The sequence below is a fragment of the Siphateles boraxobius genome, unplaced genomic scaffold (assembly GCF_051911475.1).
Source record: "Siphateles boraxobius isolate OS27281-9 unplaced genomic scaffold, OSU_SipBor_1 13, whole genome shotgun sequence".
Taxonomy (NCBI): domain Eukaryota; kingdom Metazoa; phylum Chordata; class Actinopteri; order Cypriniformes; family Leuciscidae; genus Siphateles; species Siphateles boraxobius.
This window is the reverse complement of record NW_027508733.1, coordinates 14,179,917-14,206,039: the sequence shown is the minus strand read 5'-3', so window position 1 is coordinate 14,206,039 and position 26,123 is coordinate 14,179,917. Positions and strand designations below refer to the sequence as shown.

Genomic DNA, 26,123 nt, shown 5'->3' with positions numbered 1-26,123 from the left:
ATTCAGAATATACATATATGCTGATTGATTCATATAATATGAATCAATCTGTTTCTACTGATGATGCTTTATTAACAGCTGTTTCACCTCATATATTGTGCTAATATCTTCAGATCACCTGTAAACTGCCACTTAAAGCTCATTTTATTAGTGTCAACAAATGAAGGCTAGCAAAACAAAACACAATCGCCCCGTTTGAAGAATACAATAATGCTTAACAGAATTTTATTCATTACAGTCTCTGATACATGTTTCATGTAACAGCAGTAAAACACTTAAAATCAATGAACAAAAACTGCTAAATGACAAGTTGAATGAAGTTGAATCACTTGGAATGTTATTTTAACTAGTATTTTTCATAATTTTAATATTTGTTTGTTGTTATGATTATACTGCAGATAAAGGTAATAATGAAAATGCATAAAAATGTTAAAAATTGATAGACTCACAGGCAAATTATAAACGTAGAATATATTTGTTTTAAAAGTACAAACAATAACTTGTGAATTACGTGTGAATTAAAATGATAGTTTAATAACTTCTGCTTTATATGATCTGCTCTTCCTACTACACAGGAATACCCCTTTGTGAAGGTTCTATAACAATTCACCGATAAATGCTGGAATATTCCCATCAGCCTACAAGTGAAGAAGAGAAACCGCGAGAACATGAGTGATCCAGAACCCTGCAGAATAAAAGATGAAGATCCTGAAGAACACAGAGGTTGGTGTTTATTCTTGATACTTCATTAATGATGCTGAAAAACATTAAGGTTATAAAACTTCAAGCAGTTCAATAGATTTAGTGGATGTAGTTAGAAAAATCCGGAAGAGCAGTGAAATAACAAAGGAGCAAATAATATACAGGATACTTTGTACAAAATGAAGATTTCTTTTCTTTAGTGTCAACAAATGGTCAGTGTAAAGAGGTTTGAAAAACATTAATATTGATTGATAAAATAAGTGGGTCAGACTAGATATTATAAAAGCGGTTTTATTTTATGTCAGTTTCATAATCATATTACTAAAATATTAAACCATTTTCAACCCTTTTTTTATTAACTCTTTCTCAGCCATTGTGGCTAATTAGCATATTCATGGATCTGCGTATACTAAATGATGAAAGGGTTTAGAGTTAAATTCAAGCTCATTTTGGTGATCAATGATGAGCTTTAAGGGATAAAATGTAGATAACAGGGGGACTTTAATCATTGTTCTTAATCCGATCCAGATGTAGTCTTTGAAAAAGTCAATTTTCTCAGTTTTTTGGTCAAAATGTTGCTTTTTTTAAATGAAACTTAACCACATTCATTTATTAAAAAAAAAAAAAAATTAAGCAGAGGCTTTGTTCTTTTGATATACTGCATGTTCAGATATTTATAAAACAAAATGTTGTGGGGGCCATGAATGTTTTGTGAAAATTATTAAAAATGCGTGACTGGTAACTTAAACAAAACGGGATGCAAACCTGTCACCTTTTGGTGAAAATCACAGTTTTGGAGCCAAAAATAGGTCATTATTGTGATAGGGTTTTTTGGGACATCGTGGAGGGCATCGTGATCTTGATTTAATCAACACAGACCAGTGTTGTGAACACGAGGTGCAGGCAAATGTTGTTCTGATTTTCTGCAACAGTTCACTAAATAAGTAAAAAAGGATTAGTTCACTTTCAAATGAAAATTAGCCCATGATTTACTCACCCTCAAGCCATCCTAGCTGTATGTGACTTTCTTCTTTCACACGAATACAATAGGGGTGTCGAAATTAATCGTTTCTACGATGCATCGCGATGCAGACGAGGATGATTCGGTATCGGTTCAGTAATAGACCATAACCGATTATAATGTACTGCCACTTTTCTGACGTCATTTGTCGAATATGTGCTTTGTCGCGGTAGCATACAATGGCAGAGGGAGGCGAGACGCGAGTGCGGGTAATTAAAAATGCTCCAACTACTTTAAAAGCCAACTGGGCACATTTCGGCTTTTATGAACAACCTGGTAAGCACGACCTGGAGAAGACACGCGCTGTGCACTCTCATGTCTCCCACAAATAGAATATGCAGGAGGTAATACCACTAACTTGATAAACTACGTTAGCCGTTTTCACCCGAGCTGTTAACGCCTGCAGAGTCTTACTGCTTTAGATAAAGCGGATGAGCTCCAACATCACTCAAATCCGCTGCCAAAAACAAATCATCCACCCACCCCAATAATTTTCTCTTTTTTAAGTATCCGCACCCGATGGTCAAATTACAATTATTCTGTGTTACGCGTGATCATAAATGGATGATCGTCACCTTCATCAGCGGACTCAGCGACGGATGATGCGCGCATCTCTTTTAAGTAAATTTGAAAATTGAGGATGCAGTGCATCGTAATGCATCGAGATATCGAATTGAACTGAATCGATGACATGATAATCGTAATCGAACCGAACCGTGAGACCAGTGTAGGTTCTCACCCCTAGAATACAATCAGAGTTATATCAAAAAATATTGTGGCTCTTCCAAGTTTTATAATGGCAGTGGATTGCAACCAACAGATTTAAGCTCAAAAACGCACATCCATCCATCGCAAATGAACTCCAAGCGGCTCATGTGGGTTAATAAAGGCCTTCTGCAGCAAAACGATGAGTTTTGGGCCGAGTCGGATGGGCCAAGTAATACATAGGCAAGGCAAGGCAAGTTTATTTATATAGCACATTTCATACACAATGGTAATTCAAAGTGCCTTACATAGAAGAAATTAAAATAATCAAAAGAAATCAGAATAATTAAAACAGTTTAGAATAAAAGATAAAATACAGAAATAATCAAATGAAATCAGAATAATTAAAACATAAAATAAAATACAGTGCAAACAGTCGGACGAACAGTGGCACAGTGCTCATTCAGTAAATGCACAGTTAAACAGATGTGTTTTGAGTCTGGATTTGAATGTGACTACTGTAGGAGCACATCTGATCTCTTCTGGAAGCTGGTTCCAGCTGCGGCTGGCATAGTAGCTAAAAGCAGACTCGCCATGCTTAGAGTGAACCCTTGGTATTTCTAGCTGATGTGATCCTAATGATCTGAGTGATCTGTTGGGTTTATATTCAGTGAGCATATCTGCAATGTATTGAGGTCTTAGGCCATTGAATGATTTATATACCAGTAATAATACTTTAAAATCAATCCTAAATGTAACTGGCAGCCAGTGTAAAGACCTGAGGACTGGTGTGATGTGTTCATATTTTCTGGTTCTGCTCAGAATCCTAGCAGCAGCGTTCTGTATGAGCTGCAACTGTCTTATGGTCTTTTTGGGAAGGCCAGTGAGAAGTCCATTACAATAATCCACCCTACTGGTGATGAAAGCATGCACAAGTTTTTCTAAGTCTTGACTGGAAACAAAGCATCTAATTCTTGCAATATTTTTCAGGTGATAGTATGCTGATTTAGTTATTGCTTTGACATGACTACTTAAACTAAGGTCTGACTCCAGAGACACACCCAGATTCCTGACTTGATTTTTAGTTGTTTGACCCCTAGACTGAAGGTATGCGTTCACCTTGAGAACTTCATCTTTGTTTCCAAACGCAATGACTTCAGTTTTGTCTTTGTTTAACTGAAGGAAGTTTTGGCACATCCAATTGTTTACTTCATCCATGCATTGGAACAGAGAGTTAATGGGGCTGTAATCGTTAGGCGATAGGGATAAGTAGAGCTGTGTGTCGTCTGCATAGCTATGGTAAGTGATTTGGTTCCTTCTCATTATTTGGCTCATTGGGATCATGTACAGGTTGAATAGGAGTGGCGCAAGAATTGAGCCTTGAGGGACTCAGCATGTCATGGATGTCCACTCAGACTTATGGTCTCCTATACTCACATAATAACCTCTGCCTCCTAAGTATGACCTGAACCATTTTAGGACTATCCCAGAAAGCCCGACCCAGTTTTCCAGCCTGTCAAGAAGTATGTTGTGATCGACAGTGTCAAATGCAGCACTGAGGTCGAGTAGTACCAGCACTGATAATTTGCCTGTATCAGTATTTAAGCGAATATCATTTATTATCTTTATGAGCGCGGTCTCTGTACTGTGGTGCGGTCGGAAACCAGATTGAAAATTGTCAAAGTATCCATTTGAGCTTAAGAATTTGTTCAGCTGATTGAAGACAACTTTTTCAATGATCTTGCCTATGAAAGGAAGATTTGAGATCGGTCTATAGTTGTTTAATATGGTCTTATCCAGATTGCTCTTTTTCAGGAGGGGCTTGACAACAGCAGTTTTCAGGGAGGTCGGAAAACTCCCAGAGAGAAGTGAGGCATTTACCACTTCTAGGAGATCTGCTTCTAAGCTGTGTAACACATTTATGAAAAAAGATGTGGGAAGTGCGTCAAGGGCGCAGGTTGATGTTTTTAGGTGCTGTTTAAGGGAACAGCACCTTTCTGATATTATTGATTTTCTCAGAGAAGAAAGAAGCAAACTCACTGCACTTGCTGTCTGAGAGCATTTCACTGGGAATCTGGCTTGGGGGGTTTGTCAGTCTCTCTACAGTAGCAAAAAGAGTGCGTGTGTTGTATATATTGCTGTTTATAATATTCAACATAATAACATCACAATTAATTGCTGAATCATTAATTTGTTGATTTGAATAAAGACACAAAACTCTCATTTCATGGTAAAACGCTACCAAAGTCCATCACTCTTTTACTTTCGTTTTCAACAACAACTTATAGTATCTCTTCAGGAAAAAACAATCAAGGAAAACATATGCCTCGAGCACCTCCTAGAGGTCTTCATATAAAACAGAAAGGGAAAAACTTATATGGGATGTTGCTTAATAACTTAACAGCTTTAATTAAAAATATACTCAAGCTTAACGGAAATTATTCTAGAAAGAGTGTTTCGCGTCTTTTTCACCTTATTTCACCCATGATAAGTTTGCATTCCTGATTTTTTTATAGCAGTTTTCTGTTACTTCTATCATATCAGTGATCACCTGTGTTCTTTTCATTTATATTTCTATTCTTAATTGTATGATTTACTTAAAATCAAACCTGTTTTACATTCATTTCAGACCTGGTGAAAGAATACGAGGAGAGTGAAGAATTTACTGAAGAGAAGGAGAAACATGTAAAACAAAATTCAAGCCACACACTGAAAAGAAGTGCTACACAATCTTTTACCTGCTCTCATTGTGGAAAGAGTTTCTCATGCAAACAAAATCTGAAACATCATACGAGAATTCATAGTGGAGAGAAACCATTCAGGTGTGATCAGTGTGGGAACAGTTTCACGCGAAAAGGATCTCTTGAAGAACACATGAATATCCACACTGGAGAGAAGCCGCACACATGTGATCAGTGCGGGAAGAGTTTCACACATGCAAGCACTCTTAAAGAACATCTGCGCTCTCACTCTGGAGAAAGACGATATAACTGTGATCAGTGCGGGAAAATGTTCTTAAGGGCAGAATCCCTCAAGAGCCACCTGAAAGTTCATTCAAAGGAGAAGCCTCACGTTTGTTCGTTGTGTGGAAAGAGTTTTAGTCGGCTGAACGTTTTTAAATTACACCAGAAAAGACACACTGGTGTGAAGAATCACATATGCTTTGATTGTGGAAAATCCTTTATTAGAGATGCTGAACTGAAACAGCACCAGAAAACTCACACCGGAGAAAAACCTTACAAGTGTTCACACTGTGAGAAGAGTTTCAGTCAGGCAGGACACATGAGAATACATGAGAGGATCCACACTGGAGAGAAACCGCACACATGTGATCTGTGCGGGAAGAGCTTTGCATATGGAAATTCTCTTAAATTACATCTGCTTTCTCATTCTGGAGAAAGAAAGTATAACTGCGATCAGTGTAATAAGAAATTTGTTAGGGCAGACACTCTGAAGAACCACCGGAAAGTTCATAGAAAGGACAAGCCTCACGTGTGTTCTTTGTGTGAAAAGAGTTTTGGTCATACAGGAAATGTTAATATGCACCAGGAAAGACACAGTGATGGGAAGAATCATATGTGCTTTGATTGTATGAAGACCTTTATTACAGATAATAAACTGAAACTGCACCATAGAATTCACAATGCAGAAAAACCTTACAAGTGGTCAGCATCTTTGAATATAAACGAGAGGACCCACACTGATGAGAGGCTGTATCATTGTGGGAAGAGTTTTAGTAAATTAGCTTTTCTACTCAGTCATACAGAAAACAAACACTTTTAAGACATGTTTCTGGTATTTATATTTTAACTTGTTCTTCATCCTTGTGATTTGATCATCTAATTACTTGACCACTTCAGACATATTTACCAAATGCAGATGTGAGATATACTGTAATGATGGGGCAATGTTTTATGATTTTGGCATAAAGGTTATTATTATTTTGTTATTCCTTATGCTTTACAACAACGTTGTATACATTACCATTTGCACATGTAAAGTATTACATTCTAAATGAGGTTATTTCATTAAATAAGGAATATTTTTGCACACATTTGTTTTTGGTTAATGCTAATTTATGAATACACTTTTGACTATTTTAAAATCACGTTAGTTCTTAATTATGCATCACTTTATATCAATATTGAATTGTAATATGTAGAAATGTATATAAAAATAATCATAGACTTTAGTGTTAGTTTGGGGGCTCCAGGAAAGTGGTTGTGAATCACTTATTTTGCCTTCAGTAAAAAAAAAAAAAAAAAACTACTTTACATTCCTAGTCATCTGAGAACATACCAGATCATTGTGGCATATATATGGACTGATCTTTAGTTATTAAACTGTCTGTATGGAAAATAGCTAAAATGGCCACTTTTAGTCCTAGTCCACCTCTGATTTTATTCCTGAATATAAAATAAATTGAATAATTTTAATTATGAAAACTAATGTATTTGGGCTTTCCATCTTTCTCGGTATAGCTTTTATATGCACAATAAATTATATTTCACCCCAAACATGACTGAAGTCTGTCTACATCATTAACATTCAATAATTAATTTGTTCTAACAAACAGCTCGACAGAAAGTGGAATTTATACAGTAATTTTTGTTTCATATTTGTATAGTACCTGTTTTCTATGATTATTGAGGATAATATTTGGCGCATTTTTGATAACGTACGTTGCCGCCTCTCCGTGATGACGTCACCAGACGTCACTACTTACGCCGTCAGTCAGCAAGCATCGAGTGCTCTGAGGTGAGTTGAGCAGTTCACGGTGCAGCCAGCACATATTTATCTAAATATGAAGTACAGAATTAGCTTAAGCAGCCTTTAAAGGGATGGCTTATGTATTGTTTTCATCGGGTACATCTCCGTATGCGTCTTTTCTTGCGTTTGCCGACGGAAATTAACATTTAGTTGTCAATCGTAACGTTATGTGTTAAATTAAGATATGAGCGATTTTGTGTTTTTTATTTGTTCATGTGTCGGTGTTTGGAACAATAATGTTATTGTTACTGAATGTCACTTGTCAAGGTGTCACTTTTTCTTATTGCCAGAGTATGTAAATGATGTAGCCTAATTCCTATATTGCTATTAGAAAAATCGAACTAGGCTATATTTATATGGGCGTATTATGCTTAGCGTTAGATTTCTTTTTACTTGTAACGTTAACGTTACCTTTTCATGAAATGTTCTCCCACACAGAAAGGAAGCAGAAGAACTGTTGTATAGGTGTGGCTTGTACATGTCTCAGATTTTTAGAAATAATGCAATACAGAGCACTTTTATGCTCATTCTGCATACATGATTTAAATAAATTGTTTCTACCACAGTCCCTTAGAATAAAGTGAGATCTCTGCTGATGACGTTTTATTAACAGCTGTTGACAAGCCTCGATTTCATGTCAATAGGCTAGTTCCCGTTTTCACCTCATTAATTGTGCTAATGACTTTGGATCACCTGTAAACTGCCAATTAAAGCTCATTTTATTAGTGTCAAGTAGGGCTGCACGATTATGACAAAAATCATAATTTTCTATTATTCGCTAAAAATTCTAAGTGCGATCATTAATTACGATTATCACAATTTACATTAAATTATGTTTTGAATAGCTTTATACCAGTGGTTCTCAACTCGTTTGGCCATGGGACCCACATTTTCCCATGGTCAACAAGCAGCAACCCACTTTTTTAAGTATTATATAATATAGGCCTATTATAATACATTTGTTTAAAACATTTTTTTAAGAATATGACTAATACTGAAAAAAAAAAAAAAACGGTAGGCCTATGAGGTTAACCTATTAAATAGCACTCCCAAACTAGTTTTTGTTAATACAATGTTGGTATGTGCCACCACAGTCATTTTAAAAATATACAAAAAAACACAAAGTGAAAATAAAGTGGTGAATACACAATACTAACAAGAACTGTTAATGAAACATCGAAGCTGCTCCCGATGAATAGAATGAACATCATACCTGCATGCAAATCCTTCTCAGCTAACACATGGCGTATAGTAACTTGATTTATTACTTTTATTTTGTGACTTACTAGTTTATAATGTAACAACGTTGCATGCTTGTAGTTTAATTTGCGATTTATATATAGTTTCGCGTACCCAGACCTTCCAGGTCGGGACTCTATCGCAACTTTTCTTGGCCAAGGACCACCCAAGATAACGTTTGACTGACATGTAACACAACCAATCACAGTTCGTATTGTTACGTGTCATGTTTAGGGGCATGACAATATAATATCGATGTCCCTACAATAGCAAACCACCGTGCATCTAATAAATTATTAATTGAAGAACGTTGTGCAAGTTTACTGCAACAATGGAGCCGTGAACTTCACATACTTCAAAAAATCCAACGTTTAGTTGATCCTGGTAAGCGCTCATTGTCACAGTTGTAATCACATTGGCTTTCTTCTTCCACAAGGGGTTTTAGCGTCATGTCATTTGTTTCCAGGCGGACCGATAAATAGGGTTGGGTACCGAAACCGGGCACCGATATGGAACCAGTACGTAAGTAAACGGTATGTAACCAGACCAAATCAAAACGCAGATTTCGGTGCCTCATTTCAGTGCCACTTAAATGCCTCAGCTGTCGGTTGAAATATTTGCCCTTTGGTTCTCCGAAACGGACCTAAGAAGTATCATCACCACATGTGATCGCTAGTTAACCCTTTGATGCGTACGATCGTTCACACCGGTGTGATTAGAACGTTCAGATCGCGTGATCACCAACCAACTTCTAAATTCAAATCTGCGTTCGCGCGTTGGCTGGGGCTGAGCCAGAGACAGACGCTCAGCGCTATCATATATCACAACTATTCAGTGTTTTCAACCAGATAAGGTTTATTTTATGTTTCAGACATTTAAATACACATAAGTATTAACATATTTATAGTTAGTAAAATACACATGTTAGTAAAATGTCAATGGAAGCGGCAATAACAATCCTTTCGATTATTATAATGATGTGTTTAGATACACATTGTGTTGGTAACTATAAAATTGACTCTATTCTTCTCACACTTACTTTAATGTATTTCAGGAGAAGTGGATGAATTGGTGTGTTGTAGGCCTAAATCTGAGAGATTCAATTCTCTGAACTGCGGTGCTAACATGGCGCCCATTGTGCGTTATAGATCAACTAACATGAATCATGATAATTATAAAGGTTTCTTAAATGACAAAACACATTCACTTACATGTATTTAAGGATACAAATATCAGCCAAGGACTGACTGAAATGTAACGCAACAAATTTTTTTCTGCGTTTTTTTTAGTGTGAAAATGTGAAATGTGAAAAGTCGATGTCCCTGCAATAACAGACCGGCATACATCTCATAAATTATTCATTCAAGAACGTGCAAATTTACTGCAACAATGGAGCCGCGAACTTCACATACTTTTGCAAATCCAGCCTTCAGTTGATCCTGAGCGCTCTTTGCCACAGTTGTAAACACGGTGTTCTTCTTCCACAAGGGGTTTCACGTAATGCATTTAAAATGATGCGTTCTAAAAATAACGCTCACCTTGTGCAGGACATGCAATAAGTCAGGAGAGGTGTCATATTTTGCCAGAGAAGTCAAAAAATAAAAAATAAAATTGCTGAAATTTAAAGCTGGTTTGTTGCATACCAAGAATACAGACTACTTTGCTATTATTAGTACTGTATAGTGTTATTTAGTGTCAAATTGTTGTATTTGGGTTAGGTGGCTTAGGTTTTATTGTTAATTTATGTACATTTTTTGATTTGTATTCAGACTACTTATATTTATATATTTACTTTAAAATTTTAATATATTAAATTTCAAGAATTTTTTGTTTTATTTTTTCAATAAAAAAGCCGTTCTTTAATGTCATTCACCATCGTTTTGAGACTCTCTGTTTTTTTTTTTTTAAATATCAGTTCAGGCACCGTTTAGGCACCGGTACTGTTTTAAAAGTATCGATTTGGCACCGGTATCGGAAAGAAAAAAAAGATACCCAACCCTACCGATAAAGAACGTAACACACACGTCTCCTGGACATCCTGTAGAATTCAACCAATCATATCGTGACTTCTCCTGAAGTGTTTCCAAAAAAGTGTGCCATCAGACGTTCAGCCAGTGGTCCGTGGGCGTGAAGTTTGAGGCTGAGACTACTTTATATAAAGTGTAGTGATATACAGCACGCGCTGCCGCATTTGCGCGCACAGGACAGGACAGTCATTTTTTTCTGAGGTGAGAGACTATTATTTTTAGCGTACACTTACGTCACTGGTAGTTCCTATTTAGCTGGGTTCTCTGAAGTAGTCGGGATTCGCCTCACAACGTAACAAGCTCTAAACGCAGAATAGTGTAAGTGGACTTTTTTGTAATAACAGTTCCCTTTCGAAGGGAACTCAACAATACGTCAACGACGCTATGGGGAAACGCCTCAGGCGTGACAGGTGTCTGAAATCACTATCAAATCACGTCAATCATATTGACCGGCGACAGCCCGTGAATCATTAGCGTGAATGATTAACGTGCGACCTGGAAGTATAAAGGGGCGCCTTGCAAACATGACAAACCATCTCATCGTCTTCAGGGACTGTTTGTTTGAAACGCTATTCAAGTATACGAAGGTAAGAGAAGGATGAAACGCACAGCTAAGGCAGATTGTTTTCGTAAGTGTGCCGACCCGTGTCCGAGGTTTCTGACACCGGCCTACACACACGAGCTGTGCGTTTTTTGCTTGGGTGAAGAGCACGCACGGGAGGTTCTCGAGGGAGCCCTCTGTGCTAACTGCGAGCGTTTGTCTCTTAAAACGCTCCGCTCTCGTCTGGCCCTCTTCTCGAGTGAAGGGGGTTCAGCGTCTGGCGACTTCAATCATGGGGCTCCCAGATGGAGCTCGTCGATCGCCTCGAGAGGGTTGTTAACCTCTCAGATGATTCGACGGCTGACGAGGGCGAACTGCAGGTCGATGGGGAAGATTACTCACCGACTGTACCTGCAGTTGATGCTCTTCAGGACGCGCAGGAGATGGCTGAGGAGGTGGATGATCAGGTAGATCCTGAACCTCCTCAGCCACCCTGCCCCGTGTATGCAGAGCTGGTGGATGTGATGGAGCGCGCTGTCAATAGGCTGCAGCTGCCTTGGCAGCGCGCTAGAGGAGAGATCGCTCGCGGTAGGCTCGACGATCGGTTTCTCCCCGGCCATACACCACCAGCTCAGGTGAGCCTTCCATTCCTTCCTGATCTTCACACGGAGATCGAGAGGGCATGGAAGAGCCCATACTCTGCCCGTATTCACCGACATCAGCGGGCCAGTTTCGCTGATGTCGAGGGGATCGGAGAGCATGGGTACGTGTCAATGCCGCCCATTGACGAGACGTTCGCGAACTATCTCGTGTCTGGGCGGGCAGCGACATTGAAAGCTCCAACCCTGCCATCCAGACCGCTAAAAACAACGGCTCGTTTGAATGGCAGAGCATACACGGCAGCAGGTCAGGCCGGTGCTGCACTGCACACCATGGCAGTATTACAGGCGTACCAGGCCGACCTGCTGGGGGATCTCGACCAGGGGGCAGGGATGTCCCCTGAGGCGGTGGCTGAGCTGCGCCGCACCACAGATCTGGCTCTCCGGGCCACCAAGCAAACCGCTGCCGCGATCGGACGGTCGATGGCGGCGATGGTGGCCACGGAGAGGCATCTGTGGTTAAGTCTAGCCGACATCGGGGAGAAAGAAAAAGCCTTTCTCCTCGATTCGCCGGTTTCGCCTTCCGAACTCTTCGGCACCTCCGTAGAAGCGGTGGTGGGGAAGTTCAGGGAGGCGAAGGCGCGCTCAGCAGCGTTTAAAACTTGTATACCGCTGAGATCCGCGTCTGTACCCCGGCAAGCGGGAGAGCCTGGCCCTTCACGGTCTGAGGACCGTAGGCAGGGTCAGCGAGCCAGTGTCGCCTCTCGTGCGCCCCCTCCCTTGAGGAGCAGGTCGCAGAGAAGGCGTGACTCCCGCAACAGAAGAGATTTGAGGGAGGTTGTCCAGCACAAACGCACACAGCGTTGGTAATGGATAACCTCCCCGGACGGTCACGAAATCTGCCCTCTCTCTTCTGACCCCCAGGCGTTCGTAACATCAGGCCTGGGGATGGGCCTATGATGAGAACTATGTTCTGATGGCCCACCTAGGCTGGGTTAGTGGAAACGCCCCTTTCAGGCATGTAAAGTGGCGGATCCCAGGTTTGTAAAGAACTATCTGGCGAGTCTTCACTTTGCACGCCGCAGGTGAGCTGCTGGTCTTTTCAAGGAGTACTTTTTGTGATTAAAAAATAACATATCTCTCTTTACAGACCTCGTTCCCTGTATAGAGTCATGGGGTCATGTCAAGGTAATAAGGTAAGAGAACTTTATTGGATTATCAGGGCCCTGAAGTTCCCCGTTGGGTGGCCAGAACGGTAACTGTGTTAGCCTTCGGGCTGCTAGCCACCTCAGGGTAGAGTGGTTGGTCTCTCTCTTTAAATTGTTTTACTTAGAGTGTTGACTGACGCTAGAGCTTCAGATAGATCTTATGTCCGGCCCACAGGTCCGTTTTGACTTTTTCCTGAGTATGTCGCCCCTTGAGCTCTGTGTGGGTTTTCATTAGGCTGAGCGATTCTGCAGCCCTTTGTATGGAATAATACAGACTATATTCTTTAGTAAGGCTGTGGCTCCTCCGAGCCCTCAGATAGATCTATGCTTGCAGGCTGGCCCTCACCAGGGCCGCCTCTGTAGCTGGCCTAGGCTGTGCCAGGGATATTAGAGGCGCTCTGCTAAAAATTTTAGCATTTCTTCCTCTGACCCTTCACTGTGTGAATGTTGGTTTCTAGCATCCCTGTATAAACAGCCTCCTCCCGTGGGAGTCGTTAGGCCAAGGCCCGCCCCCTTCTCTGCATTCTGGGGTGACTAGAGTAATGCAGCGTGGTGCTGAGGATGGTTTGTAAGGACATGGTAGGCCTCAAACAGGCCTCCGTGGTATATATGTCTTTATTGAGCAGGGTTAGGCCGTCTTTCGCTTCACGAAGAAGACTGGGTTTCCTGCCCGACCCTGCCATGCAGAACTGGCCTATGGATTTAGGCCGCCAGTTTAGGCTTCACTCACCTCGCTGAGCTACTGCTCGAGCGCTAGGTTGTAGGTGGTTGGCTTTCATTCAAGCCCCACTCCCCTAGGTTGGGCACAGATACATTTCTGTCACCCCTAGAGCCGCTGGCAGGCCCGCACCCTGATAACCTCAGGGTGAGGTGTGAGTATTCCCCTGTGATACAGGGTAGGTCTGAGCACTTCACTCCCAGTTCTGTTTTATCCCACCTCGCACCACTATGGCTCGGGTCGAGTATGAAGTAAGCTTCACTTCTTCTTTGGTCGAAGTACGCTCCCCTGAAGCCAGAGCATTGCCCTGAGCTGACGCCCATGCTAGATGGTAGGCCCCTGACTAACTGGGGCCTCCGTTGAGGCAGAGTGGCGTATGTTGTACTCCCCTTGTTTTAAGGGTGCTAGCTTTTTTGCGGAGTACACTGCCATGGGCAATGTGATTAGGCACCAGGATGCTGTAGGCGCTGAGTAGTATGGTTTCCAACAGTGTACTTTATGGCAGAATATGACTTGCTATTAGCTAGTAGGCCCCCAGCTGGCTGGCCTTAGCAGGCCACCTTATACTTTGGATCAGGTAGTAGGCCTCTCCGGGCCTCCCTGTAACGCTCCCTAGTGGTGCTGGGTTTATGAAGCTAGTGGTCTCTTGCTATCAGTTTCAGCTAGCCTTAATAGGCAGCTGCTGAAGGCGAGCTTGCGCCCTGGCTCGCTAAAGTGTTCATTCTCTGCTAAAGGACGGAACCTTTTCTGCCTACAGCCTGGTTTGCCTACCAGGTAGACCTTGTGCTCCCCTCACGAGGGTCTCTATGAGCATGCGGCTGCCTGGGTCTGGTCAGACGGTCGTAGGCCTCTCGTGAGGCCTCCCAGTTAGATCAGCCCTTAGGCCTTCACAGGCCTCCTCAGTGTTTTGAAACACAGACACTGGGTTGATCCGTGGATCGAGTAGAGAAACTCCCCTCGCTAGCAAGGGTCGGAAAGCACTATGCTGAGTCATACTCTCCGGGATATCCCGTCTCTGAGATCCGGGCCGAGTGGTTCACTGTCAGCTTCGCAGTCCCTCGGGTTGGATGCCTTACTTAAGGCATTTGTCCAGAGGCTCTGTCTTCAGACAGACAGGATTTGGCCAGACTAAGTGTCTATGTACTGGCGCCAGGTCAGGCCGTCCTGGTGGCATTTCGGGGTGAGTACGTTCCCCTGAATAGTGACTGGCTGGGGTTCCCTTGGGTTCCCTAGCCACATTCCCTAGAAGGGACCCCTTCTAATTGGAAGCTGAGGTTCCAGGCCCGGAGCCGGCCCAGGTAGACCTTTCATTTAACCATGTTTATGAAGGTTTTTCTGTGAGGCTGTAGCTTGGGCTATGACCGTAGGGAATGCTGTCACTGACAGCCCAGTGTGACCTGAGGGTGAGTGGCTCTAGCGTTTCATTTGAAGTTGCTGGTTCTGACAGTTGTCACTGCCACTTGGCATGCACTCCCCTTAGCATGGCGCCGTTGGTATATCGTTCCCCATAGCGTCGTTGACGTATTGTTGAGTTCCCTTCGAAAGGGAACGTCTCAGGTTACGACTGTAACCTATGTTCCCTGAGAACAGGGAACGAGACAATACGTCTCCCTGCCATGCCTCGGGGCTTGCCTACCGTACAGTCCCTTCAGACGATAAGGTGATTTGTCATGTTTGCAAGGCGCCCCTTTATACTTCCAGGTCGCACGTTAATCATTCACGCTAATGATTCACGGGCTGTCGCCGGTCAATATGATTGACGTGATTTGATAGTGATTTCAGACACCTGTCACGCCTGAGGCGTTTCCCCATAGCGTCGTTGACGTATTGTCTCGTTCCCTGTTCTCAGGGAACATAGGTTACAGTCGTAACCTGAGACGTTTTGAACAATTACATAATCGTGGCATCTGTAATCACAATTAGAAATTTGATTAACTGCAGCCCTAGTGTCAACAGATTAAGTCAAACTAAACAAAACACAATCACCACAAGATATTTACAAGATACATACATTTCTTAACAGCATCTATTTAATAACAGTCTCTAATGTATATTTCATTTAGAAACAATGAAACAGTTAATCAATGAACAAAAACTCTTCTAAATGATAAGGTAAATGAAGTTGAACTCAGTTGTAATGTAATTTAATGGTGTTATTTATTCATAATTTCAATATTTCATTGTTCATATGACAATACTGTTGATAAATCTAAGAATTTAAACAAATTTAAAAGTTGAAAGAATATGTGAATTTGTTTTAAAAAATAAAGTCAACAATTTAATCCTTTGACAGATGGCTAAACACAAAATTTAAATGCTTAAAATATGTTAACTAATATCCTCAGTTTAATAACTTATTTTATTGTTTTGCAATTTAACCAGATATGTTCTTGCTTCTACACAGAAGTTCCCGTCTTGTAAAGATTCTTCTACAATATTTCACCATAAAATGCTCAGCCTACAAGAGAAAAAAAACAGTGAGAACATGAATGATCCAGAACCCTGCAAAATAAAACATGAAGATACTGAAGAACAAAGAGGTTGGTGCTTATTCTTGATTTTTCATTAATAATGGTGAAGAACATTAAGGTTATACATCTTCAATCATTTCATCAGATTTAGTGGATGTAGTTAAAAACATAGTTAAAGGAGCAAATAAAAATCATAATAAATTATAATTGTGCCTAAATATTTAAATAATAATAATTTGAAATATTTTTTATAGCAGTTTTCTGCTATCATATCAGGGTTTACTTGTGTGTTCTTTTCCTTCATATTTCTCTTTTTGTGATTTACTGAAAATCAGACCTGGCAGAAGAAAATGAGGAGAGTGAAGAATTTACCGAAGCCGAGAAGAAACATGATGTCAACAAACCAAACTCTTTGTTGAAAAGAAATGCCAAACAATCTTTTACCTGCTTTCAGTGTGGAAAGAGTTTCTCATACAAACACAATCTGATACATCACATGAGAGTTCATAGTGGAGAGAAGCCATTCACATGTGATCAGTGTGGGAACCGTTTCACACAAAAAAGAATCCTCAAGGAACACATGAAAGTCCACACTGGAGAGAAGCCGTACACATGTGATCAGTGTGGGAAGAGTTTTGCACAATCTAACGCTCTTAAATTACATCTGCGTTCTCACTCTGGAGAAAGACCATATAACTGTGATCAGTGCGGTAAAATGTTTTCAAGGCCTGAAACCCTGAAGAAGCACTTGAAAGTTCATACAAAGGAGAAGCCTCATGTCTGCTATTTGTGTGGAAAGAGTTTTAGTCAGATGGGTGCATTAAAAATTCACCAGGAAAGACACAGTGGTGTGAAGAATCATATGTGCTTCAATTGTGGAAAATCCTTTATTAGAGATGCTGACCTGAAAAAGCACCAGAAAACTCACACTGGAGAAAAACCTTACAAGTGTTCACACTGTGAAAAGAGATTCAGTCAGGCAGGACACATGAGAATACATGAGAGGATCCACACTGGAGAGAAACCGTACACATGTGATCTGTGCGAGAAGAGCTTTGCACATGCAAACACTCTTAAACTGCATCTGCTTTGTCATTCCGGGGAAAAACATTATAACTGCGATCAGTGCAGTAAAACATTTGTTTTGGCAGTATCCCTGAAGGTCCACCTGAGAGTTCACTCAAAGGAAAAGCCTTACACTTGTTCTTTTTGTGGAAAGAGTTTTAGTCAGCTGAGTACTTTAAAACGACACCAGAAAATACACAGCGGCGTGAAGAATCATGTTTGCTTTGATTGTGGGAAGACCTTTATTACAAATTCTGAACTGAAATTGCACCAGAGAATTCACACTGGAGAAAAACCTTACAAGTGTTCACAATGTGACAAGAGATTCAGTTGGTCAGCATGTCTGAAAATACATGAGAAGAGCCACACTGGAGAGAAACCGTATCTCTGTCCTTCATGTGGGAAGAGTTTCAGTAAATTAGCTTCTCTACGCAGCCATTCAAAAAGAGTATGTCCAATGCAATAAAAGCTTCCTTCCAAATAAATATATCCTAGCCAGCTGCAACAAATGACTGGACAAAGAACCGTTACAAAAAGTCATCACAGTGAACAAGTGTGAGATTCACATCAACGCAAGGATGCTACAACACTTTTAAGTGTTATTTATTTATAAATAAATAAATCTAAAGAATTATAACTAAGGGGGCTCCGATTGATCGGTCGCCGATCATAATCGGCCGATAATTGCTTTGGGATGTGTGATCGGCGGTCTCTATAGAGACAGATCCAGAAAAGACGATCAGATGACGCAAAGTTCGCGAGACAATTTTTTATGCCTCTGGTAAAAATGGCTTCACCGGTCTGGCAATTCTACAAGGTGTGTGAAAAAAAATTCATTAGCAATCAATCTACAATGTGTGTACCATGCCGCGGCCGCTTGTCAAACTGTGCAGCCTCTCTGCTCAACCCGCAGATAAATCCATCGATCCGCAAATCACGTTTGAGTTCTTAAATGGTCTAGTGGTGGATCTTTTGCCAAGTGTGCCAGAGCTTACGGGTTCTAATTCACACTCGTATAGTTTTTTTTTTCTCTCATCAAAACTGAATATGTTCATCAGTGGTTACAGTCTATATCAAGCAGGGACACGTTTGTGTGCATTTTATTTTGTGATTTCACCGGAATGAATAGAGTCCGCAACGGCGATAGATTGAAGCGCGCGCGTGTCCGAGTGAAGTCTGCGCGAGCCGCAAGAGAACACTGTATCCATGACACTGATAGCAGCGGCAACGAGCACTCAGCTTGATTTTTTTTAAACAAACATTTTAGCACTAGATTTCTTATTTAATAGTGAACTAAATGAATGCTCTGCTAGTTAACTGGAGATATTTTATTTATTTGTATTAGGTACATCCGTGCCTCAATGTTACAAAAATTGGTGGGGGACAATATCGATCCTTAGAAAAAGTGGTGGGACACGACTTCACTGGATCTAAACAAATCAATCTAACCATAGATGTGACCAGTAGTGGTGGCTTTCTGAATCTGTTTAAAATAATTTTGCAAGGGTTCTTGCAAAAAATATAAAAAAATAATGATGCTTAAGAAGTAAGCTTTGGGAGAGAAATGAATCTAATGATCTCTATCCCCACTCTTTCTTTCTCTACCTCACTCTCTCTCTCTCTCACTCTCTTCCTCTCTAAATGCCCACAAAATCTGACTGAGCATCCCAGAAAAAAGCAAAGTTATAGATAGATAGAGATATGGAAGTTGTTAGTTATTTGTATTTTTTGTTGCTGTGCACTTTCTGTGGTCCTTATTAGAAAAACTGCTGGCTGACTGACGCAAAACAATATTTTGGCTATAGCCTTTTTTTGTTGCAGTTTTTAGTTTAAAGTAGTCTAAAGCTAAATTTAAAGACTCAGATGTTCTGTCTTTTATCTTTTTTATTTTATATTCTACAGGAAAGTTGTATTTGTCAAGCCCTAAGCTGTTCCCAGTAACCAAGCACAGGCTGCTAAGTTAATATCCTGGACATGTTGCTTGCAAATAAATACACAGGTGTCAATTCATGATACGTTGTCTTCTCCTAATTGTAATACTTAATGTACATTGTTGTTACATATAGTTTAATAAATAATGCTACATGATAAATAGAAGGCTTCAAATAGACCCTGTAATCGGTAATGGGGTGATACAGCTTCCAGTAATCGGTGATCGGCCCCAAAAATCCTGATCGGAGCACCCCTAATTATAACTTGTTCTTCATCTTAGTGCTTAGATCATTAGTTATTTGGGCACTTAAGACCTGTTTACCAAATGCAGATGCAAGATACTATTATGATGGGGCAATGTTGATAGTTTTGCATGTAACGCATTACATTCTAAATACTTTCATTATAAATATACTTTTACATTCATTATAAATATATACTTTTACTTTCATTATATATACATTTACTTTCATTATAAATATATTTTCACTTTCATTATACATATACTTTCACTTTCATACTTTTACTTTCATTATAAATATGCTTTCATTCCCCCGAATGAGCATGGTTTTATATGTACTTAAACTGCTTAGCGTTCTGGTAATGTCAATGATCCATTTCAATGGCGGCCAAAATGTCAATAAAATGTCAGGATATAGCTTACATTAGTCATACTAATTCAATACAATATTAACATCAGTGAACTATCGTCAAAGCATGGTTTAACACTTTATCGCCCCACCTTTGAGATGAACTTGAAGATTTGATTGGTTTTGACAATTTTTTTTTATTAATGTACATTTTCACCTTTGTCACCACAGCTTTTAGGTTGGGAGAGCATTAAAGTTACCATGAAATCAAAATAGACTATTCTTATTTTTATGTAATATTGCGGAATTTATTCAAATTATTTATCTGTGCACATGATTATTTTCTGTAATCCATGTGCCCCCGAAATCTTTATTATAAAAACCATCTCCTCCCTCTTGTAGATTTATATAATCATAACAGCAAAAGACAAGACTTTGCTTGAAATCAAAATTGTAGAAATATATTTACAGGAATATAATGGCAGGATAATTGACAAAGTTTGAAGTTCATATATCTTATTGTAATGGTCAGGCATGTGTAAAAAAAAACCTCTCAAACAAATATCAATGATAATATTGTGGTCAATAAAGCAAAATGCATTTGATTGAAATGAACATGACAATGAATACAAAACTAAAGTAGCCTAAATAACCGTTTATTTGTACATATTTGTCAGTCTGAGATGTCGTTGATGTTGCTATGGGTTGTGTGTGTCTTGTTTCGGAGTTGACTGACGGGGTCTGCAGCGTTTTCAAAAGTCTCAGTTTTCAAAGGTTCTATTCGATCGAAAAGTTATGCCTTTTAAAACGAAAACACACTTGTGTAAACGTAGTTATTCCCCACAGTCTATTTGTGAACCATTGCTCTCCAGCCAAACATGGTTCTCTCTGTGAGTAATGGCTCGATGGCAGGAAAAAAATAAACCAAATGTTTTTCCTTTTCTTTTTTTTTCAATAATTAAAGGTAGAGTATTAAAAATCATAAATTGTCATGTATAATACACCGACCAATCGTCATCTGGCACAAGAAGTTCAAATTCCATTGGAAAATGTGAAGTGTATTTTCCGGTCATTCATAAATCGGTTGAAAATTACATGGACAGACGAATTTACATCTATGAAGCAATCTGAATTTACATTTATGAAGCAATCTCAATCTGCGTCATTGAAACAATGGATGTTAATTGATTACAAAGCATTGCTCAAAACCAGCACCAAAAGTAGCATTAATGGTTAGTATTCAAGTCACTTGTATTTAGTATATTGATTTTTAATGTTTGTTTTTTTAAAGAAGTCTCTTAAGCTCATCAAGCCTGCATTTATTTGATCAAAAATACAGGAAAAAAATCCAACAGCCATAACTCCAGTCTTCAGTGTCACATGATCCATCAGAAATCATCCTAATAGGATGATTTATTATCAATAATGGAATTAGTTGTTGTGCTGTTTAACATATATTTTTAGGAACCTGTGATACTTTTTTCAAGATTCGTTGATGAAAACTTCACAATATTACTGTTTATCCTATATTTTGATCAAATAAATGCAGGCTTGATGAGCACAAGAGACTTCCTTCAAAAACTTTAAAAATAGTAATGGGTCCAAACTTTTGACCAGTATATATATATATATATATATATATGTAAATATAACCCCCTTTTTCCCCACATTTGAGCCCCTGCCCCTCTACATGTCCCTGGTAATGTTACACCATCTGTCTTCAAACATAGTTTTAGAAATTAGCAATTTTAGTTGTAAATATACATGAATTTAAATGCATAAACATATTGAACATATTGAACACATGGCTTAGGTATAAGGAGAATTACAAAAGCCTACAAATTTAACCAACAAAAAAAAGATAAGGTACATGACAGTGTGAACAACATTAGAGATATGCTAGATTTTAAATCTGGTCTATAGCGCCCTCTGGTAACTGTCTTCTATAAATTCGATGTAATATGACAATGATGCTTTTATAGTGCTCACTGTGCATTTCAATTGCATGGCGTTTAGACAAAGTGACATTCCTATTGTTCTGGTTTAAAAAAAATCTTTTCATTTTATTCAGTTTTTTTGTATTTGGTAAGTTTTTTATAAACAGATTTCGTCTCGTGGTGATGACGTCATCGCTCAGTCTTGCGAGACTTATGATGTGCGATGAGCTGGTCGAGGGACATTTAACACACACACACACACGCACACACACACACGCGCACACACACACACACACACACAATATATATATATATATTTTTTTTTATTTTTTATTTGTTCATCTGACAGTTATAACTCAGATACAACAGCCAAACAAAATCTAAAGTTAATGATATGAGGGTCAAGAGCCCAACTAAAACAAACACTCATCACCATAATGGTGACTTAAAATTTCGGTTTTCTCCTTCAGTGATTCTGCTTGTTAACATCAGGTGTCTTCAATAATGCTCAATCATCCCTTAATTATTCACTTAATTATCTCATTAACTTTAACACTGCTTTAGTGTTCATTTAACACTCAGCTCAGAGTTTAATTGGGTCACTTAAAATGACTTAATTCCATGATGTTGAAGTTACATGAACAAATTATTTTTGTTTAATGTAACCCAGTTATGTGGAACCTGTTGATATAAAAAAGTTAATTAAAGCCAACATATCAGAACCTTTTGACATAAAAAAGTTAATTAAAGCCAACATACCAGAACTTGTTGACATAAAAAAGTTAATTAAAGCCAACATATCAGAACTTGTTGACATAAAAAAGTTAATTAAAGCCAACATATCATTTATTTGAGTCTGTTGAAGCTACATGAACAAATTATGTTTGTTTAACGTAACCCAGTTATGTGGAACCTGTTGACATAAAAAAGTTAATTTATGGAACCTGTTGACATAAAAAAGTTAATTAAAGCCAACATATCATTATTTGAGTGTACGTAGGAAAGTATGAATGAATTGACTACTGACTAACTGAATATCTTTTGCTTTGTGGTACAAGTTTAACAGAGGTTTTATGATCGCTGTTGTTTCTGCACATTCAATACGGTAACAAATTAATGAGCTAATTCAATCGTTGCTATAGTTATTAGGAATTATAGATTTAAGCTGACACATTATGATGCTGTATGTATTGTTTGCCTATTGTACTATACTGTCAGCTGCTCTGACAATGGGTGTCATTTGTGTGTGTTGGTGTATTCTTGATGTTTTATTAATCTTAAAACTACTTCCCACTTTTGACTAGATTTACATATCTTTACAACATTTATTCTGTTGCAGTGTTTTACAAAGCATGCTACATGAAAAGACAGCAACAACAAACTAAAAACAAATGAACAAATACTCAGCTAACTGATAAAAAGTTAAAGTTTAAAGTTTCAAATGGTGTTATTTGTTGCTTACAAATACTGAAGGTTATTAATTCTTCCATTTTCTTCCATTGTAGTTGGATTATCCAGCCAACAATTCACCTCCTGTGCAGCTTCTCCCTACAACATTTCACCAATAAAAGCTGGGATATTTGCTTTAGCCAACAAGTGAAGAAGAGAGTTTATGAAAAAACACTGAGAACATGACTGATTCAAAACCCTGCAGAATGAAACCTAAAAGTACTAAAGGACAAAAAGGTTGGTATTTATTCTTTATTCTTCATGATAAAGAACATTAAAGTCAAAATAATTCAAGAATTCATGGAAAGCTGCAGGGACATAAACTTAATTTGTAAAAATAATTTTAATGATTGTATAACAGTTGTCTACTTTCTGCTTTTACACGGAAATCTTCTTACTTTTATTTAGACCTGATAGAAGAGAATGAGGAGAGTGAAGAACTTAGTGAAGTGGAAAGAAAAAGAAAAACACTGTGTTTTTTCACAGAAAAAAGAAACCTTCAGACTCACATGAAAATCCACACTGGAGAGAAGCTGTACACATGTAATCAGTGCGGAAAGAGTTTTGCACATACTCCTTTATGTGCAAAACTCTTTCCGCACTGATTACATGTGTACAGCCTTCAGACTCACATGAAAATCCACACAGGAGAGAAGCCATACACATGTGATCAGTGTGGGAAGAGTTTTGCACATAAAGTAACCCTTAAGGATCACATGAGAATCCACACTGGAGAGAAGCCGTACATATGTGATCAGTGCGGAAAGAGTTTTGCACATAAAGGAGGCCTTCAGACTCACTTGAAAATCCACACTGGAGAGAAGCCGTACACATGTGATCAATGTGGGAAGAGTTTCAGCACCTCATCGCTGAAGAACCATGTGAAAGTTCACACACAGTTGAAACCTTACGTATGTTATTTGTGTGGAAAGAGTTTTAGACGGATGGCTTGTCTAAATTTATACCAGAAAAGACAAAATGGTGTGAAGGATCACATGTGCTTTGATTGTGGGAAGACTTTTTTCCTAGATGGGGAACTGAAACGGCACCAGAGAATTCACACTGGAGAAAAACCTTACAAGTGTTCACTCTGCGACAAGAGATTCAAGTCATCAGATTATCTGAAAAATCATGAGAGGGTGCACTCTGGAGAGAAGCCGTATCACTGCCTTCACTGTGGGAAGAGTTTCACTTGGTCAGCATCTCTGCGCACTCATGCAAAAAACAGTTGTCCAAAGTCACATTAAGTACTTCAAAATCTGCACTTTCAGGTGTGACACTGCATCCTCACCAAACAACTCCCAGTAATGCATAGAGCAATCAAATCTGTCTCTTCTATCTAACCAACTGCAAGAAGCGACAGCTCAGAGAAACATCATCCAAAGTTGTCAGTATTTTTGATTTCAGACCAGCGGTTTCAATTGTGAAATTATAATCAACCCCATGATGGTGCTTCTCCCAAATAAACAATATCTAAAATTATCTTAATTGTGTTTTGTTCAATTTATATTCTTATTTCTTATCCATATGTATCACTCTTAAAGGGTTAGTTCACCCAAAAATGAAAATTCTGTCAGTAATTACTCACGCTCATGTTGTTCTAACCCCGTAAGACTTGTGTTCATCTTCGGAACACAAATTAAGATATTTCTGAATAAATCTGAGAGCTGTCTCACTCCTCTGTAACAGATGGCCTTAATCAAAATTCCCTAGTCATTAGAAAACCTTCCCCCTCTCCCCTGTTGTCATCGGCCATAAAACCAGTTCTCTTCACAGGAGACACTAGCTATTTGGTAAAAGACTAGAGACGAACTCCAATACACAAAGGACATTTACTCCATTCTGACCCACAAACTTTCCCAAGTGTTTATAGTATTTATCCTATGTTTTATGCATGCCCCTATGTTTTATTAGTTATGACTTTAGGATTCTATAGTTATGTTAGAGTAACTTTCAAATATTGATATCCAAAGATGATGTATCACTGCTTTTATGTCTTTGAATCCCCATCTTTCTTGGTATCAAAATAACCCTCTTTTGATTTTATAATTAATCCTGTACAATATGTTATGATAAATTGCATCATGTTTTTACCACACTTTTGTGTAAAGTCTGCACAAATTCTCCATGCTAGCATGAACATGCAAATGGAGATAAGATGGAACAAAGACTTTCTCCAGGTCATCTTTGATTGGTCACCTCACCAAATAGGTGTGAACTGAGAGGACCTTTAAGAGTGTATGATTAGTTCAAATCTTTCTCAATCTCTTTAAGACACCATTCTCCTGTCTTCTTCCGGCAACTTCCTCTTCAAGTTAACTTCTTTGGATTCAACGTGGACCAAGTTAATTTCTTTGGACTCAACTAGGACCACCCCAATAACCCGAAAGAACTCTTCAGTGGACTCCTGGCAAAATCATCAAGAATCTCAAGAATCTCCTGCATCTGGATTTGTTTAGCAACCAAAGTCAAAGCAAGTACCCGTTCGCACCCTTTAGATGCATTCTAAGTTATTGTGCCCCCTTTAAGGTGATCCTGATTCTTTGATGTTTCTCATAGGTTGTGGTTAACTGATTGTAATCTTGCCATTCTCTTTTCTTCTCTCTCTCTTTCTTCCCTTTCTTGATTATGTATACAATACTTTGCTTAGTTTAGTTGTGTGTAGCCTAGTGTTATTTATCAAACCAGTATGTCCAAGCTTGATTGTCTCTGTGTTTGCCTCTCACAAAAATATCAAAGTCACTTAAACATCTTGATCTAGCTATACATATGCTATAACCCTGTTAGTATTTAATTTAATTTCTTGGCCAGGAAGATAACTTATTTCCTAGAATTGATAATTGATTATGCTTTCTGTTCATTGGATGAACTGATTAAATAATTGTACTATTAATTCTGCTACAGTCAATTCTAAAACATTTAAAATATATTGAGATGTTTTTTGTAATTAAAAAAAATCTTAAGGACATAAAAACTTGAAATAAAACTCCAGAAAGGTGTACAAAATGAGACCTTTAATATAAAAAGTGTAGAGTTTGCGGTACTAGCGGATGTGACTTTTATTTTGACAACGGAAATCCTGGGTTTAAGGTAGTGGATGTGACTTTTATTTTGACAACGGAAATCCTGGGTTTAAGGTAGTGGATGTG

At 38.8% G+C, this 26,123-nt stretch overlaps 2 protein-coding genes and 1 pseudogene across 3 annotated transcripts in view; 2 read left to right on the top strand and 1 right to left on the bottom strand.

The window, feature by feature from the left end:
• The window catches only part of LOC143735448 (SLAM family member 5-like), a 173,356-nt gene that overhangs the window by 23,077 nt on the left and 124,156 nt on the right, over window positions 1-26,123 (bottom strand). The window lies entirely within an intron of this gene.
• On the top strand, window positions 559-6,945 carry LOC143735437 (uncharacterized). Its single transcript, XM_077225596.1, has 2 exons — window positions 559-723; window positions 5,058-6,945. Exons 1-2 carry the CDS (start codon window positions 669-671, stop codon window positions 6,209-6,211), a joined length of 1,209 nt encoding a protein of 402 aa, XP_077081711.1. The 5' UTR covers window positions 559-668; the 3' UTR covers window positions 6,212-6,945.
• LOC143736338 (uncharacterized) lies at window positions 7,161-25,672 on the top strand (annotated as a pseudogene). Its single transcript, XR_013203415.1, has 4 exons — window positions 7,161-7,186; window positions 15,935-16,070; window positions 16,337-17,530; window positions 23,383-25,672. The product of XR_013203415.1 is annotated as an uncharacterized LOC143736338 (transcript).

Bases quoted from the DNA above. Each gene is read 5' to 3' on its own strand.
- LOC143735437 (XM_077225596.1), top strand. From the start codon at position 669: ATGAGTGATCCAGAACCCTGCAGAATAAAAGATGAAGATCCTGAAGAA. The intron at 724-5,057 runs GTTGGTGTTTAT...CATTCATTTCAG, and splicing joins AGATCCTGAAGAACACAGAG to ACCTGGTGAAAGAATACGAG.